Genomic DNA, 19,630 nt, shown 5'->3' on the forward strand with positions numbered 1-19,630 from the left:
GACATCTAAAAAGCCAGGATTGCATGTAGATAGAACTGCTCAAATCCTGGGATGGAACCTGGTATTTTTGTTTTGCTTGTTTGGCCACTGGAGAACGAAGGACGTGTCAGCCAGATCATTTTGTCTGGCTGCATAATAGCCTAACATAAAGAACATAAGAACGAACACACTGAATCAGACTAATGATTCATCTATCCCAGTATCCTGTCTTCTGTCAGTGGCCAATGCCAGGTGCTTCAAAGGGAATGAACAGAACAGGCAATTGAATGATCCAGCCTGTTGTCCACTCCCAGCTTCTGGTCGTCAGAGGCTAGGGACACTCAGAGCATGGAGTTACATCCCTGACCATCTTGACAAATAGCCATCGATGGACATATTCTCCATGAACTTGTCTAATATGTTTTTGAATGCCATTATAGTTTTAACCTTTGCAATATCCTCTGGCAATGAGTTCCACAGGTTGACCGTGTTGTCTGAAGAAGTACTTCCTTTTGTTTATTTTAAACCTACTGCTTAATGGTTTCATTGGGTGACCCCAAGTTCTTGTGTTATGTGAAGGGGTAAACAACACTTCCTTATTCACTTTCTCCATAGCATTCATGATTTTATAGACCTCTATCATAACCCCCCCGTTGTCTCTTTTCTAAGCTGAACAGCCAGTCTTTTTAATCTCTCTTCATATGGAAGCTGTTTCATCCCCCTAATCAAATTTGTTGCCCTTCTTTATACCTTTTCCAATTCTAATATATATATATATTTTTTGAGATGGGGTGACCAGAACTGCACGTAGTATTTAAGGTGTGGATTTATATGGTGGCATTAGGATATTTACTGTCTTCCTATCCATTCCTTTCCCAATGGTTCCTAATATTCTGTTAGCTTCCTTGATTGCCACTGCACATTGAGCAGTTGTTTTCAGAGAGCTAACCATGACTCCAAGATCTCTTTCTTGAGTGGTAACTGTTAATTTAGACTCCATCATTTTGAATGTATAATTGGGATTATGTTTTCCAATGTTCATTACTTTGCACAAATACAGTGGCACTGGACATATTATGGTAGCACAGGCTTGTTTTGTGATTTTGTTTTTTGCTCATCGTGCTGTAACATCGTCCCACCCCTTCTGTAATTCTTATTTTTAAAAATAAAGGAAAAAATCAACCACAAACCTGCCAAAACCACATAATCTGTTTGCTCGTCCTGGTGTAGTGCCGATAAATGGTGTGTCTCTGCCAGTCAGTTAAGTCAATCTCTTGCATTCCGCATAAAAGCACCTTTTTTGGGGGGAAAATATAGAGGTATAAGCTAATATTTTGTTTCAATGGCTTCTATACGGTGGCAGCAAAGGACATCTGTGCTTGCACTTGGAAACACCTACTATGACTGTATATTCACTTTTTATTTTATTTTCAAGTAGCTCCTTGGTTCCACCAATCAATAAGCAGTAATGCTGGTGACCTCACGGACACAGAGCTTTATTCAGACCTGCTACAGGAAAGGGTAATCACTGATTATGAAGAAAGCAGATAGAATGGGATAATCTTCCCTAATGAAAAGGTGAATAACTGCTTGTTTTTGAACCTCAAATATAGAGCTCAGTTAAAATAAATATTAAATTTGACTACTGAGTGTGAACCATAACACTGCTCTCTTCTGTGTATAGAACTTCTCCATATTTTTGTTTTGAAATAAAAAATGCTCCCTAGAGGGAAATGTGTTAACCCCAGAAACTGTTTAGGAAAAATTTTCACCACTAACCAACAGTTTCTTCAACAATCACACAGCCCTGCTTTGCAAATTGAGGGCTAGACTCCCCCTGAGTCTTGTTAACTTTAACATCAACTGTGCCTACTCGTACCCAAGTAAGTCCCTCACCTCTAGTTCCTTGGCATCAAAGTACTGCAAGTACTGCTGTGGAAGAATTTCATTGAAGCCTTCAAAGAAAGCTTGTGTCTGTTCTTCAACACCACGGGAGAGTCTCCATTCTGCTACCAGCCTGGAAAAGGAAAAAGATAAGGTAATCTGTCATTTAAACTGTCCCATGCTGCCCAGATCCACATTTCTTTTGTTAGCCTACTTTGTGATGAACTGTGAACTATGTTAAAGAATATTATGGAAAGTTCTGAGGACAAAACACCACTTAATTTGTAACATATCTCAATATAGCACAAACCAGCATTAAAGTGAAGTTAAAACCTTCCATTTCTGACCATTCCGCTAAGAAAAAGCTTACATGATCAAAGAGGAGGCAGTATCTATCCAGTGATTATACTAATGAGTGCACAGCAGTCCCTAGGTATTTGAGAAAAAAGAAAAAGATTATTTTTTGTCCAATATTTTCCCCAGAAATCTCAGTCATTAACCAAGAAAAGGTAAAACTAGGTCAAATTGTACTGGTGAAGATAATGAGGACTGCTAGCTTACCAAGAAACGACTATGTCCATTTGGAAAGTTCCATATTTGTGTCTGCTAATCATGAAACTTTGCTCTGTGGCAGAAATTCCACTCTCCATAAATAAAAGGGTGAAAAGCAGGCAGGAGACCCGGAGAACCTGAACCCAGGGAGAAGCAGATATTATGCTGAATTCAAGCCTAACCTGTCAGGAGAATTGGAGTCTAGAGGAGAGAAGGCTAATTTCTGGTATCAATCCTAGCAACTCAGGAGACAAAGCAGGACACAGGAAGAGACAGAAAATTGGGAATGCAATAGGAATCCGAGCTTTACCTGGGCTGCTGAAAGCTAAAAGAGAAGGTGGGGTTTTTTTGGGTTTTTTTTTTGGTTTGTTTTTTGCAGATTCTATTCAGGAGGTTTTCTATTATTAATATCTTCCAAAATATAAAAGTGCTCCCTATCTAATGTGTTACCCTTTGTGTGACATAGTGTTATTTATTTGGAAACGTTCGATACAGTTTGACACTTTGCCACAGCTCATTCAGGCAATTATACCAAGACCTGCCAACCAACACTAATCTTAACAGAATAAATAATTTAGAAATGAAAAAGTGAGATTCACTTTATTCTGTGCCTCCAGTACTCATCATTAGTGTAAGGTATTCATACTGCAGCAAATATGGTGGAATTGACTTCAATATTAACAAGTTTATTTGGCCCATACATTCCTGCATTCTCTTTGCCAGTATTCAAGATAACAGCATCTTTTTTAAATAAAAGATCCCTCCCACCCAACACAGCTTCAGAATGTTTCTGTAGGGAAGTCAATCTCATATTTATGACATCACAATATTTTCCAGGCTATGACTGTGACATCACAAAATAAGCATTTTGATTGCACTGCACGTGCAGCTAACAGACAACTTTTAAACATATTTTTGGATAGACAATAAGAAAAACATTAAAAAACATGCGAGATGTAAACAAATGTTTTAAATCTGACAGTATAAAAGTGGTAGCTAGTATCTCAGTGGACTCTGAAATGGTTTATAATCTGATGTTCAGATTTTTGACTATCAGAGCATACTGGACATTAAGCCTGAACATCTTCAGTACAAGAGTGGCTCTTCAGCTTCTCTTAAAAGTCACTCTTCAGAAATGACATCCAAAACAGTCACTTGCTGCTAATAGTATCAGTTATTCATTGAAAGGATTTCTGTGGCGCTTTAAATTATGAAGCTAGATAAATTCAACTTTTGCTTTAATTAGGGAAAGAAACAGATGGAGGTAAAGGAATAGATTAAAAAAACCCCCTCATTTGTTCTTACCTAATATATTCCTCTTTATTTTCTTCTGTGACCAGAATGTTGCTACCGTTAGGTTTCAAATCATGGCTCTTTATTTCACCTAGAATTTCTTTATCCACTGAGAAATACATTTCCAAGCCACATTCTTCAATATTGTTTTCTCTGCAAGTAACAAACATGTATTGTAAATAACTGCCAAGAGGTCATATGCTAACTAGATGAGGTTTTTAATCAAGAGTCTTATTAAGCAAACTTTTTCGGAGTTCATGACTCAAGAATCACTTTTGATTACAGGCTTTTCAAAAAAAGCTGTGTGTCTGATGTTACATGTACACTTTTCTACTTGCACAATGTGTGCAGGCCGAACAGTAATTTAGTTGGATGACTGCATCAGCAACACATGCCCTCTCATGATTACAAGGATTGTTAATTGTAATTTCCCTCTTGTAGGTCTTTCAGCAGTGCTCTTCTGTCATTTTCAGCTTGTATAGAATGTAGCATTTGATGTCTGGAGTTAATGTGATCATACTGTATCAAAAAATGCATCCCTGCATTTCCCGCCTCCCCATTTTAGCTGATGATGATATACCAAGCTGATTTTACAATGGAACTTTGGACTTTAAAGCCCATAAACACGTAAACTCTAGAGATTATACTTACTTTCTAAGCCTCAGTTTCATGGATACCTTTGCCCAAACCCCAATTACTAGCTAAGGTTCCCTTCACTCAGTCTTAAGCTGCTAGGCCTCTGGGCCTTTCTGTGGTGAGTCTGCAGGTGTGAGACTTCTTTCTAAAATTTATCTCAATCAATTTCTCACTAGATTTCAGTATATCTCAATGTCATAGAATCATAGGAACATGGGACTGGAAGGAACCTCAAGAGGCCTTCTAGTTCAGTCTCCTGCACTCAAGTAGAACTAAATATTGTCTTTTTATTATAATTTATTATTCCAAAAAGTGTTTTTAAATTTGACCATTACTACATTTGTAATTATTGTTTCCTACTCCCAGTTTCCATTTCCTTCTTTTTAAAGAGATTCCTCCCTGTTTTTATTTGTTAAGCTTATAAGGCATTTTAAAACTATGTTCCTAATATTATTTTATTTTAAAATAAAGCATCTTGAGTGCTCCAGCAATGCAGGTGCTTTATAAATAAGAACAACAATTCTATAGTTTTTGCTACTGATCACATCCACAGGGCCCATTTTTCTATTATATTTGTATTATTATGGATCAGCTCCTTGTTAGGCAGAATTGAATCTAGCTTTCCATTTTAAGCATTATTTTCAAATCTTCCTCTACTTTCCCCGGAAAGTAATTAATCTTAGTGAAATTTTTAATATTACGCCTCAATCAAGAGTAGTTTTTTCTGGAAGTGTGCCTAAAAAAATACATTTTAAAGTTATGATGTTTTCAAAATACACCTGAAGTTTTATAATTTGTTTTTACTCAACTTTCCAAAGTGACTTGGGCCAACAAACTCCAAATTTGTCCAAATTTCAAGGTAGGGGAAAGCTATGAGGTAAGGGTACATAGAGCATGGACACGATATTGAGAGGGCACAGATGGGAGAGAAAAGATGTGAACGGTCTTGGAGTCAAGGGCGGGGGTGCAAGGAAGCACAGGAGTCAAGGATAAGAAAAGGCAGAGATTTTAATCAAGTTAAACTTTGAAGTGCTTTAATTGCTTTAGAAATACTTTTTTTTTTTAAAACACTATGGAGTATATTTTTTGCAAATTTTAAGAGACAAGTAGAATTTGGATGGGGTGATCTGTGAAGGATTAGAGGGAAGTGAGGAATAAGCTGAGATCCACTAACTCTTCATTTCAGATATCATAATATTTGGTGTATTTTTGGTTTTGTTTTTTTCACAAAAAGGAAAGAATTTTTTTAAAAGAAAGTAATACTGGGCTTGGGCATTAGCTGACTCCACTGAAACACCTTTTACATTAACTTACACTAAAGACTTTTTTTTAATATTGACTCTACCGTTGGGACACAATATCTGATTATCTATTCAGACATTTCTATTTCCAACAATGTGTAAGACTGCTTATATTCACTTAGATGAATTCAAAGGGAAAATAAACAGAAATGGAATGCTAGTTTGTGCAATATTCAGTGAATTATGGAGGACAGTTAATCTTAGCATTACCAAACTACTGAACATGTATGTTGGAATGACAGTAAAATGCAAGTAGTACAGTGCTGGTCTGCAATTTATACAGTTCTATTATTCAATATCTGTCTGCAAAACATTTCAAATTTATATCTAAATTACACAAATAAATAAAATGAAACTTCAAAAACATCTGGATTTTTATTTCAAAAACGAATGAAAAAGTTAGAAACTCACTTTACCCAGATGAGAGAGTTGTAAAACTCTGGATCAACAGATTCTAAATCCTTGAGTCCTGTTGGCTTGTTTAGGATACGCTTATAGAACGGCAGAGAGAAACCTGTATCTATGAATCTCACATGGAACAAAGCCTAAAAAACATGAAAACAGACAAGGCATGATCCAAAGAATGCTTGATTACCTAATATTCCAATATAATGTATCAAGTATACCCTGGAGCCCAAAGGTGTTGTAAGATGTTCTGTAATACCATCACTACTACTGGCACACCTCAAAATGTGATCTGAATGTATTGGCTGTTACAGCCAGCCTTCTGGCAATAAATCTCTTGATCTGAACCAACTGCTGTGTTTTAAACTAGACATTTAAAAATAAACACACACTATGGTGGATGTGTACTGATTATCTGAACTTACCATAGCAATGAATCTGCCAATAAAACGGAAGTATTTCAGGTGGTCTGGATTAATGTAAGAAGCTGGGTTTATCTGTAAGCAGTAGTTATCCTTCCCTACATATTCAAACAGGCAATACATTGGGTTCAACACTTCATGTGACAACAGAAAGAACCATTCCCTGAAACCACACAAAAAACATCATGAACACTTCAAAAGAAAACAGGATGACATTAGAAAGTACCCTTACTACTACATATGCTAAAAATTATTTTAGGGACTGGCTAGTGCTCAACTGTTAACACTCGTCTATCTAGAAAATTATTAAGCTGCCTATTGCTAGCGCACAGTAGGTGTCAGTATGCTACATGATTAACTGATGCAGCTCAAAAAAGTAGTATGTCTAACGTCCACAGTTGGCTAGCTCTCAAATGAAGTGATCACTGACTTAAGCTTCAGATGTAGTTTATTGTATCAATTAACATAGGCCTGGGTGTCAGCGAGCATTTCTGGTTTAGAAAGTTCATTTCTTTTCTCTGTGGCAGGTATTTACAAAGGCTGCTTTTCTAAGAGAAGCAGGAAATCTGGCAGAGATCAATTCTGACAGGTTCATATTTAAAAAAAATTATCACTATCACCCTTTGTGGAACAGGTATCCATATTATACTACAACTTGGTTCCAATTCTTTGCTGGGAGTGTAAATTCAAGAATTCACTTTTTAACCTTAAGACTAAATACAAATTAGAATTTCCTGGTGGCAAGCATGGATGTTTTATATTTATTTGCAAATTAAAATTCAAGTATAATCCCAAGGCTAATGAGTGAATCGCATGAAATATACTTCTGTCTTTCCCCTCACAATATTATCATCTTGCATTTTACAACACGTTGACAATATAAGGTTAATTCATAATACTGCATATGAAAAAAAAGTATAGCAAAAACAGACCTGCAAGTACTGGGTGCATATTCATTTTAAGTACTATAAAAAGACTTGCACATGGAACAAAATTTGAGAATACTATGAGTTATTGTGCAGAATTACATAAATGCTTGCTCTAAACTTTATTGAGGCACTTTAAACTTAATATATATTCACACAGGAAGACATCCTCCTACAATAGTTTTGACAATGCAGTTTAGGACTGCAGAAGTGATCATATATAGAGAGGGGGGAAAAACTCTCATTGGCATTTTAAAAAGACAGCAAACAAAGAATCTCCTTGTGAGAATCGTTCACACCAAATATTCATAGAATGAGGTGTTCAGACTGATCTGTTATGTGACACACACATTTCTTTTGTTTACCTTGCAACACCTCCATAATCTAAACCTTCTTCTCCAGGAAAAATGACCCACAAGCGTCTTCGCAGATCCTGAGGGCTGAAGCTCATTATCTTAGTGAAAAAAAAAATGGTTATGAAGAATAAAAGCAGCTGGTCTCGGAATATTACTATTTGCTATCCAATAGTGTGGAAATTATATTTTCATTGACCATGAAGTGAACTAGGTACAGTGCATAAAGCAACATTTCCTGAAATGTTTGAGGAATTGGCAGAAACATATTTCTATCTAGCAGATTAGAAGATGAAAGGTGTACAAGTGACAGAAAAGGAACAGAAGAATTGTTAAATGGAATGTATTAGTCTATCAAGTATAGTCTTTCAGCTATAAAAAGGATAACAATCTGTACCCCAAATCAGTGGCTAATCCAAAACAAAAACACAGGGCTACTGAGCACCCCCAAAATGTCACACTAAATGGTAAGCTAGCCAGGAAGAATAGGAGAGAAGTCTCTAACAGACATGTTAAACAACTAAAAAAGCCACAAAATAAATTCTTTAAAATGTGTTTATAAATTCACATTTTCCATTCCACAGTTTCCTCCACAAGTAGATGTAATATAATTTTCAAGATAAAATTAATCTTTGCACACAGGCCATATTTATTTCTGGTACCAAGAAGAAACTTGGATGCTAAAAAGCAATTTCCTTAGTGCTATATTTGGCATAATACCAAATTTGTGACTGTGCTGATTTGGTCAGACAGCAGACATTCACAACAATCCAGTTGATGTGGTGACTTCATATAAATCTCTGTCCAAGGACAACCAGTTTTTGCTCTCCCATGAGACCCTGAATTTGGAATGAAAACCTTTTTTTAAAAGCTTTCCTAGCTGTCGGCAGTTGTGATGCTAAATTCTATACTTCCACAAAATTCAACTGCTATTAATGAAAATTCTTGGTGTTGCTGAAAGACCAAAGTGAGAGGCTCCTATTTAGAATCCGGGGTACTTTCTGTGTGCCAGGTGAGTCAAAATGTGAAAATAGGCATCTTGCAGACCAAGAGCCACAAACCAACTTTGGAGATCTAAGGAGGGAATTAGGGTGGCCAGAGTTACCATCCTGAATTAGAAGTGAAGTTGAACTTGTTGAGACCTTTCAAATCTAGAAGCATGTGCCAATCCCCCTTGTTCTTTGGGGTTAAAAAGTAATGGAAGTAAAACCTCTTCCCTCTGAATTCCAGAAGCACCTCTTCCACCGTTTTGAAATTTAGAAAGGAGTCCTTCTTGTTTTAATAATGCCTTTTGAGAGGGATCCGTGAAGATGGACGGGGAAAAAGGGTAGGGGTGGTAAGTGACTGAAATTGAATAGAATATCCCTTTGCTTATAATTTCTAAGACCTACTCTTCTGAGGTAATCAGAGTCCAGGCTTCCCAAAATAAAATGGCACTTGCCAAATGGGGGAAGAGAGAGAGAGAGAGAGATCTTGGAATGGTTCTGACTAGGTCTCAACAATGGGGTGCAACTTATTGCTGTAAAGTACACATGGGGCAAACAGTAGAGAAGGAAGAGGCAGAAGGGCTCCTGCACTGGATCATCTGCTTCCCATTTGGTGGCTTCAGAGTCCTCTCTGGATTGTAGCAAATATCCAGAGGGCCTGTCTCATGAAGCTTTGAGATCTGGCTGTTTCCTACTAGACACTGGCATGTAGTCCCAAGGAGAAGAGAGCGGCTCTTGAATCCTTCAAAGGATGCAAGGTTTCATCAGTATGGGCATTAAATAGGTCACAAAGCTTCAAATGAGAGGTCCTCAATCATTGTTTGGACCTTGTTTGGTATTCCAGAAGAACGGAGCCATGAAGCCTTGTGCACTGTGATGGAAGTAGCCACGTGAACATGCTGCTGTATCATAAGCACATAACGGCCTCAGGAATGTTTGGGCTGACCTTCAGACAAAATGGATTTCAAACCCTCTCTACATTCTTGTGAGAGCTGTCCTATAAAATTGTGATACCTTGTCCCAACTGATGTAGTCATGTACTGACAGAAGTGCCTGATTGTTTGAAATGCACACCTGCAAACTTGCAGAGGAATAGGTCATCCTTTCAAACAAAGCAACTTTCTTTGTGTTATTTTTGGAGGTCCTTAGTTTATGGACCCCCTGTGCACCACCACCGCTACCAGGGATCTTGGAACTGGGTGGATGTAGAAATATTCAACCCCTTCCGAGAGGATCTGACAAGATCTATCTGCTCTTTAAGACATGGATACCACAATTTCTGTGGTCTGCTACAGTTGGGTTGTTTTTTTTTGTTTTTTGTTTTTGCCAATTTCAATAACCCTTCGTTAACAGGCACAGCAAGTCTACCAGGTATGTAGGAGTGCAGAATGTCCATTAATTTTTGGGATTTGCTTGAACTACCTCCACAGGAATCTCCAAGATCTCTGCCATATGACATAAAGGTCCTGGAAAAATTTTAAAATCATCAGGCTTGCTAGGAATAGAAGAGACTACTGCCTTGTCTGGCAAGGAAAAGGATGCTGCTAGTGGAATCAATGGCCCTTCTGTATCCTGCAAGTGTTCTTTCTTGCTATTATGATCTTGCCAGTGCAGGGCATGGGATTGTACAAAGTGGTCCTCTTGAGCAGACCTACAACATCTTATAGGAGGAGGAAATTGCATACCCTTAGAAGTCCAATAAGAGAAAGACTGTATATTACAGAGGTACTGGGCTGGAGGCGATAGGGTTGGATAACATGGTCAATATTCCCCAGGAAACTCATGGGGTCTATGTTTGTAATGGAGAGTTCTGGATTCCCTCTCAGACCAGCATGGCTCATAAGAGTGACTGTGAGGTGAATGGATGGGGAATAACTCCTTGCTATGTTCAGAAAGACAGGAAGTTTTTCCTCCAAAAGAGGTGATACCCTGTCTGGAGTCCTAGGGTAAGTAGTACCGTAGATAACTGGTACTTTCTGAGACTGATCTTGCTGAGGCATCAGAGAGACTCAATTTGGACTGTGAATTGCAGCATGAGGTGAAACAGAGGCTTGGTGAATTTTTTTGCCTCCTTTTAGTAGGTACCCAGAGATGGTGACCTAGGTCTGCACTCACTGCCCTCCTTCCCCTTTCTGATGACTGGATGGAAGAGGTCTTAGCAGCTAAAGGATTTGATTTCTTCAATGAAGGGTGAACCAAGGAGCTTGGAGCTGAGCTACTGCTAACAGGAGTGCTAAATGAAGAAGACTCTTAGAAGCTGAGAAGAAAGGGCCCACCAAGTCTTGAGAAGGCACTCACTGAGCACTCTAGAAGAAAAAGTTTGAGATGGACCTCCTGCTTTCTGTGGTCTCTTGGAGAAGAAGTAGTGACAGATCAAGCACTTTTTGGGGATGTGCCCCTCTCCATGGCAAAAAGGCACTTGCAGTGCCCACCATTACAGCAGAATAGCTGTGTCACAAGAACAGCAGATTTTGAATACTGGAGACTTTGTTTCATTTATCACAGCTAGACCCTGGTACCAAGTGTTGTCCCTCAACTTAACAGAAAAAACATTTGCTTTTTTTTTTTTTTTAAATGGCTTTGGACATTATAACAAGGAAAACTGTACTAACTGATAACTACCCAATAGAAAAATAAAATGCAGTGAATCAAGCAGGAGATATTGCAGTAGCTCGGTCTCATTACTACAGGCAGAAAGAAGGAATTGAGGGATGGTTGGGCCCTCTCTGCCCTTTATGCCATCAAGTGTTTTTTTCCAGGGGAGAGGGAAGGAAGGCTGTCTAAGATGCAGGTCTGGCCCCTACAGACACTGCTGGCCAAAAGAAACTGCATGCACACCAGAAGTGGAATCCATATGCACTATCATTCGAAGGAGGATTTATTTTTCTTAAAAGCCTTTTAAATATTCTTTAAAAGGAATTATTTCCAACTAAAGACTGTGGTTTTCTGCATAGCAAACCTGAATATTTAAAACACCAGTTAATGATACATGTGTTCTTGTGAGAGCAGCAGCAGAGAGGCTAACAATTATGATGTAATCTTTTCGCACACACAAGCACCAAACAGAGATATCAGCTGTATGCTAAGTTTTTAACATTGCCTTTTGTATCCAATTAGGAATCTGCTCCAGGAACAGCATAATGAGTGTTGTTTTTCTTAATCATCACTTTAACCATCATTAATGAGACATCGAAAAATTACGGGTGATGTTATCTTTCAGCTACAAAGCTGAAAACATTTGCCCTGTACCACTTTGTACACAAAGTAAGCAAGCATATGTTAACAATCCAATACCTGCTGAAATGAGTCCTCAAACAATGTCTTTCTGGACACTGTAATCTTTGTGTGTTGTGGCATAGCCAGTTGCTGAAATGCAAAATGTTTCAAAGGTGAAATATATACAGCTTTTAAATAAGTGTTTTGAATAAACATTCAAACAAAATTAACAGAAATTAGAAAAGGGACTGGTGAATCTGTCTGGCCTGTATGAAACAGAAAAACAAAATCAAAGTTTTGAGTTAACTTATTCCCAGGAACTGGGACTGTCCTTTTGTTCATTGTACACCACCTAGCACAATGGGGCCTAAGGCACTACGGTAATATAAATAATATGCTTTTGATATCACTATGACATAGATGATTCCATGACATAGTTTTAAACAGGTTCTAATATAATAACCTAGCACAATGTGATAATTTTCGTAGATCTATAATCCCTTCTCAACAAGAGAAACTTCTCTCCCAAATTTTATTGAAAGTTGTTCACAGTTTAAACTGATTTATATTTAAACTTATTTTCCTCACAAAAAATACAAGCAGCAAAATTATTGATGCCAATGTCCCTGTTAATTTTCAGAGTAGATTCTGAGTGACTTATGAGCCTAAGGCAGTGGTGCCCAAACTTTTCCTCTTGTGTCTCCATCCTCTCTCTACCCTCTCCCCGCCCCCAATGGAATGTGTCCATATTCCCCTGGGGCTGGGAGCAGAGTCATGGCCAGGATGGGGGCTGCGGCCAGGAACTGGCAACTGAGAGTGGAGGGTTGAGCTGCAGCTGGGAGCAGGGCTTGGACCGGGAGCAGGGCTTGGACCGGGAGCAGAGCTGGGGCTGTGAGCAGGGGCTGGAACAGAGTTGGGTGGTGCTCCCTCTCCACCCCGCCATGGAGGCTGGCTCCCCTGTGCATCCCACAGTTTGGGGACCACTGGCCTAAGGACTTGTCTTCACTAAAGCACTACAGTGGCACAACTGCACCACTGTAGCGCTTTAGTGAAGATGTTACTATGCCTACGGGAAACCTCCTCCTATTAGCATAGTTAATCCACCTCCCCCAGAGGCGGCAGGTATATCAATGGGAGAAGCTCTCCTGTCTACATAGGGCAATCTACAGGGGGGTTAGGTCAGTATAACTACATCACTCAGGGTGCAGATTTTTCACACCCCTGAGCAAGTTATACCAATATAGTTCTGTTGTGTAGACCTGGCCTAAGGCCATGTCCATACTTGCACTTCTGTCCGTATAACTTCTGTTGGTCAGGGGTGTGAAAACAAAACAAAACCCTGACCAACCTAGTTTCACCACCAATAGACGCACCAGTGCGTACAGTACTATGTCAGTGGGAGACGCTCTCCTTCTGACATAGTTATAGCTGCTCGTTCGAGTGCTTTAATTATACCGACAAGAGAGCTCTCTCCCGTTGGCATAGAGCAGCTATACGAGAGACTTTTCTGTGGTGCAGCTGCAGTGGCACAGCTGTGCCACTGTAAGGTCTCTAGTGTAGACATAGTCTTGGTCTTCTGCTAAAGACCAAGGGATTTATTCTCTTGATACATGGGAGGTTTGGAGTATAAAGACCTGCATATCAAAATGCATATCTAATTACCAGAATTTTGCCACATAGTACATTTGTTTGACGCTTCAAGGATATATTAAAGTACAAATATACTTAGAAAGACTTACACTTCCTGCCTTATAAGCATGGAATTAAAGCAGAAACTAACTCCAAATTCTCTACACTGAAATCCATTAAATGCCTTCAGGCAAACTTCTGTACAAGAAAAGCAGAAATAGGCTCTTCTATTGAGCCATTTGGAAATGTTACCACAAAAATCACTGATGAAGACAAAACTGAACCCTTCTTTGTTTAAAAAAAATTTTTAAACCATGCTGAAGTCTAGCAGTTACTGAGTTTTAAAGCTTACGCCAGTCCATGCTGGCCAACTGTATTAGTCTAAATTGCTTCAAATTATGTTTTAAAATGGTCCCAGCTGAAGCCATTTGGATGCAGCTTTTAGAGGATGCATTTCAACAAAGCCATTTCCCAAGGTTAATTTTTTTTTACCTGACACCAGAACCGGAAATACTGGACCTTCGCTTTGAAGTCACGCACATAGGCTATCTGGGGCCCATTGTCTCTGGAAACAGGAAGAAAAAATAAGCTGCTGAAACACTGCTGAAATTCAAGCTAACAGCTTCAAAATACTACAGTTATGAAGCCATGTGCTTTACCTGGCTGGTTAAACAAACCAGTTTTCTAATTGGGTGAATGCTTCGGAAAGGCCATCATTCACAAAAGGTTTTTTCTTTTTTTAAAAAAACATCTTTAAGATTAATTTACTTTACATTTTTTTAACTTTCAAAATGTGCCTATTGGAAAGATTCTGGGTTCACATGCTATTTTTAAAAAAATGATGTCTTGTTGACCAAAGTTAACAAGAAAATTTTTTCAATAAATTAACTAAATGCCAACCCCAATTTCCAATCTACTTCCACCCAACCTGACATAAGTTAGCATGTCAATTCTACATACATCCAAATCCTGGTTCTCAGGATGTTAGAATATATTAAAGGCCTGAATTTGCATCTACCTGCACAGTGAAACACAGAAGGAGAAGGGAGGACACAGCATATGCACAATAGCTTTTATTGACTGAGTGGCTTAGCTAGAGGCCAAAGAGTTTTATCTAGTACTTGGCTGGAAAGATCACAGCTATCAGAGGGGCCTCAAGGATTAAGAATTGTAAAGCATTCAAAATATGACATATGTAGGGGGAAGAGAACATTCAAGAATGCTGAAGATCCTCCGTAGAAGAAATAACTGGAAATTAAAAACTCTACTGGTATGTCAAAAACCTGCTGCAAAAAAAAATATACTTGGTAATACCTGTTAAACGACACATATCTAAAAAAGCTCAGTGTAATATAGTTTGTCTTCTTGAATAAAAGCTTACAGAGCAGATTTTCCAGTGCGGGGATCTATATATGTTGTAGTTCTTCTATTGTGATCCACAAAATAGGGAATGCCATCCACAGTAAATCTCATTTCCCAGCCCTCTGGCAAAGGTTTCTCGTTTAATTGACTATAGGACACAAGAAAATACAAAGATAATTGATCAAGTTAATACATTCTGTCAACTGATCATGGACAGGGACAACATAAATTAGCAGAAATTCTGGAAAAATTGTGGTGATTTCTCTGGGGAATTTTCTGTTTGTTTTGTTACTACTTGGCTTTACTCTTACATTTTAATGCCAGATACCACAATTGAGAATAATCAATATCAGCTTGATAAATTCCAATAGCTAATAGAAATCCAAAGAAAGCTAGTAAAGTTTCTGGATGTTTTCTCTCCTCAACATGCACAGTTTTGTTTGACAGTGTAACCACATTTTAAAAAATCTCTCAGGAATTTTATTAAATAGCATTTGGTATTATTCATATAATTATGGCAGTCAGAAAGCGGAAAGACATAGCATATCAGAGATATCACCACCCCATTAATGTCTGCATAGATCTTTGAAAAATTGCCAAGAAATGATAAGATAACTTCAAAGCAAAAGAAAAATAATACCGTTTCTTTTATACTGACCCATTATCACTTAGGACAGCTTCAAACATTGTGTGGTAAATGTAACCATCAAATATATCAAGGGTTCTTATTTCATACTTTGCTGGAAGTCCCTAGGATGTAACTGGAGGATCTGAATGGTAACATCCCTGCAGCAACTCTTGCTCTCAGAGCATATTGTTTCCACACAGTCACTCTGAAGGTATTGCATGCCTCACCAGGAGGCCAAGAGCTTTTGAGCAGTAGTTTGTAGTTATTATTTGTTTGTATTATTTCCTAGCAGGAGGCGTGCACATTTCCCTCAAGTTCTACATTTCATGAACTAAAGGTATATACAGAAATACTCCACTTTCTTTAAGGGAACTTCAGTTCCACTCTACCTTCATTTTAATAATCTGACAGATTTTTTTTTTTAAATTAACATTTGTTATTTATGCTGCCTGTCTACTTTATGCAGCTTTTTCAGCTTGGACAATAAACAAATAATAAAAAAGACAAGTACATTTAACTTTTGGATTCTCATGCTCTAGTGTAGCAGTTCACAAACTGTGGGTCAGGACCCCAAAGTGGGTTGCAATGTTCCTTTTAATAATTTCTGCTTTAGTTCTGTATCACTTTCTACATTTTAAGTGAGTCTTGTCTGAAAAGCCGATAAAGGGCAGCAAGGTACACTCCAAGCTTCAGCTGTCAGAAATGCCTCTTAGTTCTCACTTTCAACCAATGTTCCCTCTAATTTTTTACATCCACGTGTGGAATTATTTTTGTTATGTGCACCAATATGGAGGTGATGTGCGGCAGGGATGGGGCTGAGGGGTTCGGAGTGAGGGGAGGGGCTCAGGGTTGGAATGCGGTGGCTGAGGGCTCTGGAATGGGACCAGGGATGAGGGGTTTGGGGTACAGGAGGGGGCTCAGGGCTGGTGCAGGGGGGTGAGGGCTCTGTTATGGGCCCAGAGACAAGGGGTATGGAGTGCACGAGGGGCTGGGGCCTGAAGACTCCGGCTGGGGGTGAGGACTCTGGTGTGCAGCCAGGGATGAGGAGTTTGGGATGCAGGCTTCCTCAGGGCTGCAGCCGGTAGAGAGGACTCCCCCCAGCCCTCTCACCGTGCAGCAGCAGCAGCACCTGGGCTGGGGGGTGAGCGTCATTCCCTGCCTCTCCACGGCAGCTCCAAGGATGGGGTCGGAGGAGAGGTGCCTCTTCCCACCACAGCCTTGCACGATCCAACTTTCTACCCACCCACCTCCTACCTCTGTGCTCTCCAGGTCCGGTGGCTGCATGCATGCACAGTCCTTGAGAGCCTGCAACATGGCCGCACTTAAGAGGGAATTTAGTAATCAGTTAAAATAATAATTATAACACATTAAAAATCATTTGAAACTATTTAACCGATTTAAAAATTCTTACCCCTGATTTCTGGGGTCTTCCCATTGAGTGATACGTGTGTTGTGATTGACAAAATACACTCTGCCATTGCTGTCAGTTCTCTTTTCTAAGGAGAAATAAAAAGTGAAGAAATATAAATTCCAGGAATTTACTCCTCACACTAACTATGCTTCAAATAACCAATGAGTTGGACATATTGTGGCAGCGTCTGTTTTTTTTAGGTGCTCTTGGCACCTCAATCTCAAATTTAACATATCTGATTCTACATCATCCCCTCTCCAACCCCATCATTTCTTGCCAGTTTCTCAGCACCAGAAATCTATTTTAATGCGAGTACTAGTGGAATGTTTAGAAGTGTACCATAACCTACCCTCTGTGAAAAACAACATTTAGGGTGTTCATCTGATATTCTTTAGGGACTTGTTTCTTTTGTGTGTTTGTACAGCACCTAACACAAAGGGGCCCCAAACCCAAGTGGGGCTTTTGGGCATCAGCATAATATATTAACTATGACTAATTATAACAACAACAACAACAACAGTAGAAAAGCTTTTTTCCCCTCCCATTATTTTAAAAACGGGTTTCTTCGGCAGATGCCCACAGGAAGATAACTTATCACAGAAGAACCAGATTTGCATTTTACCTTAATTAGAATTTTTCTTACTTTTGCTGGTTGTTCTGGAATGCTCATGCAGATATTTTTCCCATGTTTAAAAATTAAAATACCAACATTGATCTTTTTATTTTTAAATAAATCTGAGCCTTCCATCTTTAACAAAAACTATACTTAAAAACATTCACATATGTACAGTTATTTATTATACTATTTATTTTCCCATTCAGAGAGGGAAAAACAAACAAAGAATTTTTATGTGGAGAGATAAAAATGGAAGTGGTTTTCTCCACAGGAAAACCATCTTCCATCACAAGCCATTATAAATCCCAACTCCCTAGGTCCTCAAATATAGTTTAACAGGTTAATGGACAAATTAAGAAATGTGCCTGGGTACACCAGACATGTCTACAAGTATGGCAGCACGTGAATGTGAAAGCCGTTCCCCTGTTCAAATATGAGCCAAAACTACAGCAAAAGAAAAATGTTTACACCCTCAGTAAATAAATATGGATGTTTATTATCCCACACAGTTACAATATGTGTAGGCACATATGAACACACTTATACACATATGCTGTTGAAAATACACTTCTCCTTTACCTAATACCAAGATTCAGTCTTCTGCAATTTGACAACATAAGATTAGTACAGAATATGAGCTCCTCGCTATGTTTCAGGTGTCGCAGGAGAAACATAGAGCCCTGAAATCAGGCCATGGCAGGAAATAAGCATTTTAGTTCAGCTCTAAAGGAAATGCCCATGTGCAGAGGCATGTTTGTAAGGAGGTTATAAAGTGGCAGAATTCTACTGTACATGGAGATTTGATTTGGGGGGGAGAGGGAGGGAGCAAACAAACTAATTAGCAGTGTTTTTTGAAATATCACACGTGTAGAAAAAGGCACCATGTGGGCCTGTCAGTTTAATGCACTGATATCTCATACACCTCCAAGGCTAGGAAGTTCAAAAAATAATGTTTCAAACTTTTCAAAAGTTTGATTTGCAATTTTTTAAAGTTATAAAAAAATCCATGTCTAGCTCTGCCAAGTAAAGGTATTCAACCTTAAAATGACATCATTCTGATTACCATCTTGTTTTCTCCACCCCATCAGCTGAATACAAGGCTTAGCCTACATTACAAAAAGTTTTGCCAGTATAGTTCTATCATTTAGGAGTGTGGGGGAAAAAAAATTATCACACCCCATCTGACAAAGTTATGCCAGCAAAACCCTCGGAGCAGAAACAATAAGAGTGCTTCTGTCAGCATAGTTACTGTCGTTTGGGGAGGTGGCTTAGCTATACTGGCAGAAGAACTTCTGTCACCTTATCTGCATCTCCACTTGGGCGCTCTGCTGGTATAGCTATTCCACTATAGCTATGACGACAACGTTTGTAGTGCAGACAAGTCCTGACAACTTTTATATTATCTTTCAAACAAAATAATGCAATGATATTTGAAGGGCCAAAATCCATGTGCTGTTTATGTAAAAACCTGATACAAGCTATGTCAGCTCTTTTTACAGGCCCAAAGTCCATAGTTTGGTCAAGAAGCCGAGAGGCCCAGGAAACAGGGAACAATATTAGCTAAGAGAAGCAGAAACAAAAGACCACCTTGCTTTTACTAAGATATGCACGGTCAGCAAAATGCCAGATGGGGAGCAGTAATTGGCACTCTTATCTGAAGCTGCAAATAGACAAGAGGAATGAAAGGGGCACTGTGTATATTCCTCTGCAAAAGGAGGTAACAATGCTCTCCTCACACACCATCGCTGAGTTTACGGAAGAGGTTCAAGCATGTCAGTATGAGATATGGCATCCTCCTCCCCTTCCCCGATACCCGTATTTGCCTTTAGAAGCACAAACGAGCAACTCTGAAAGATAATTTCTATTGCCATATACTTTTCAATGTTTTTCTGCTTTAACTCCAAGGTATGTCCCTGTTGGACAATCAGAGGAGCTACTTCATTCCTATGGACTCAAATCAGAATTCACCATATATATTTTTCACTAATACAGTTTATACATTGTTTAAAAGACAAACACCCCTGTGTACTA

The 19,630-nt window shown here is 38.9% G+C and overlaps 1 protein-coding gene across 3 annotated transcripts in view; it reads right to left on the reverse strand.

Annotated features, from left to right (window-relative positions):
• The window catches only part of ITCH (itchy E3 ubiquitin protein ligase), a 119,735-nt gene that overhangs the window by 10,043 nt on the left and 90,062 nt on the right, over positions 1-19,630 (reverse strand). For 2 of the 3 annotated variants that reach the window (XM_030533805.1, XM_030533806.1), the window contains 10 exons: positions 16,984-17,068; positions 14,964-15,092; positions 14,075-14,147; positions 12,032-12,103; positions 7,764-7,852; positions 6,476-6,635; positions 6,057-6,190; positions 3,721-3,861; positions 1,876-1,996; positions 1,170-1,274 (listed from right to left, as the gene is read on the reverse strand). In XM_030533805.1, coding sequence (XP_030389665.1) covers positions 1,170-1,274; positions 1,876-1,996; positions 3,721-3,861; positions 6,057-6,190; positions 6,476-6,635; positions 7,764-7,852; positions 12,032-12,103; positions 14,075-14,147; positions 14,964-15,092; positions 16,984-17,068 — 1,109 coding nt within the window. Of the gene's footprint in view, positions 1-1,169; positions 1,275-1,875; positions 1,997-3,720; positions 3,862-6,056; positions 6,191-6,475; positions 6,636-7,763; positions 7,853-12,031; positions 12,104-14,074; positions 14,148-14,963; positions 15,093-16,826; positions 16,894-16,983; positions 17,069-19,630 lie in introns of all 3 variants that reach the window. The other variant, XM_030533807.1, reaches the window with a different exon arrangement.

Source organism: Gopherus evgoodei, chromosome 14, assembly GCF_007399415.2.
Source record: "Gopherus evgoodei ecotype Sinaloan lineage chromosome 14, rGopEvg1_v1.p, whole genome shotgun sequence".
Classification (NCBI taxonomy): Eukaryota; Metazoa; Chordata; order Testudines; family Testudinidae; genus Gopherus; species Gopherus evgoodei.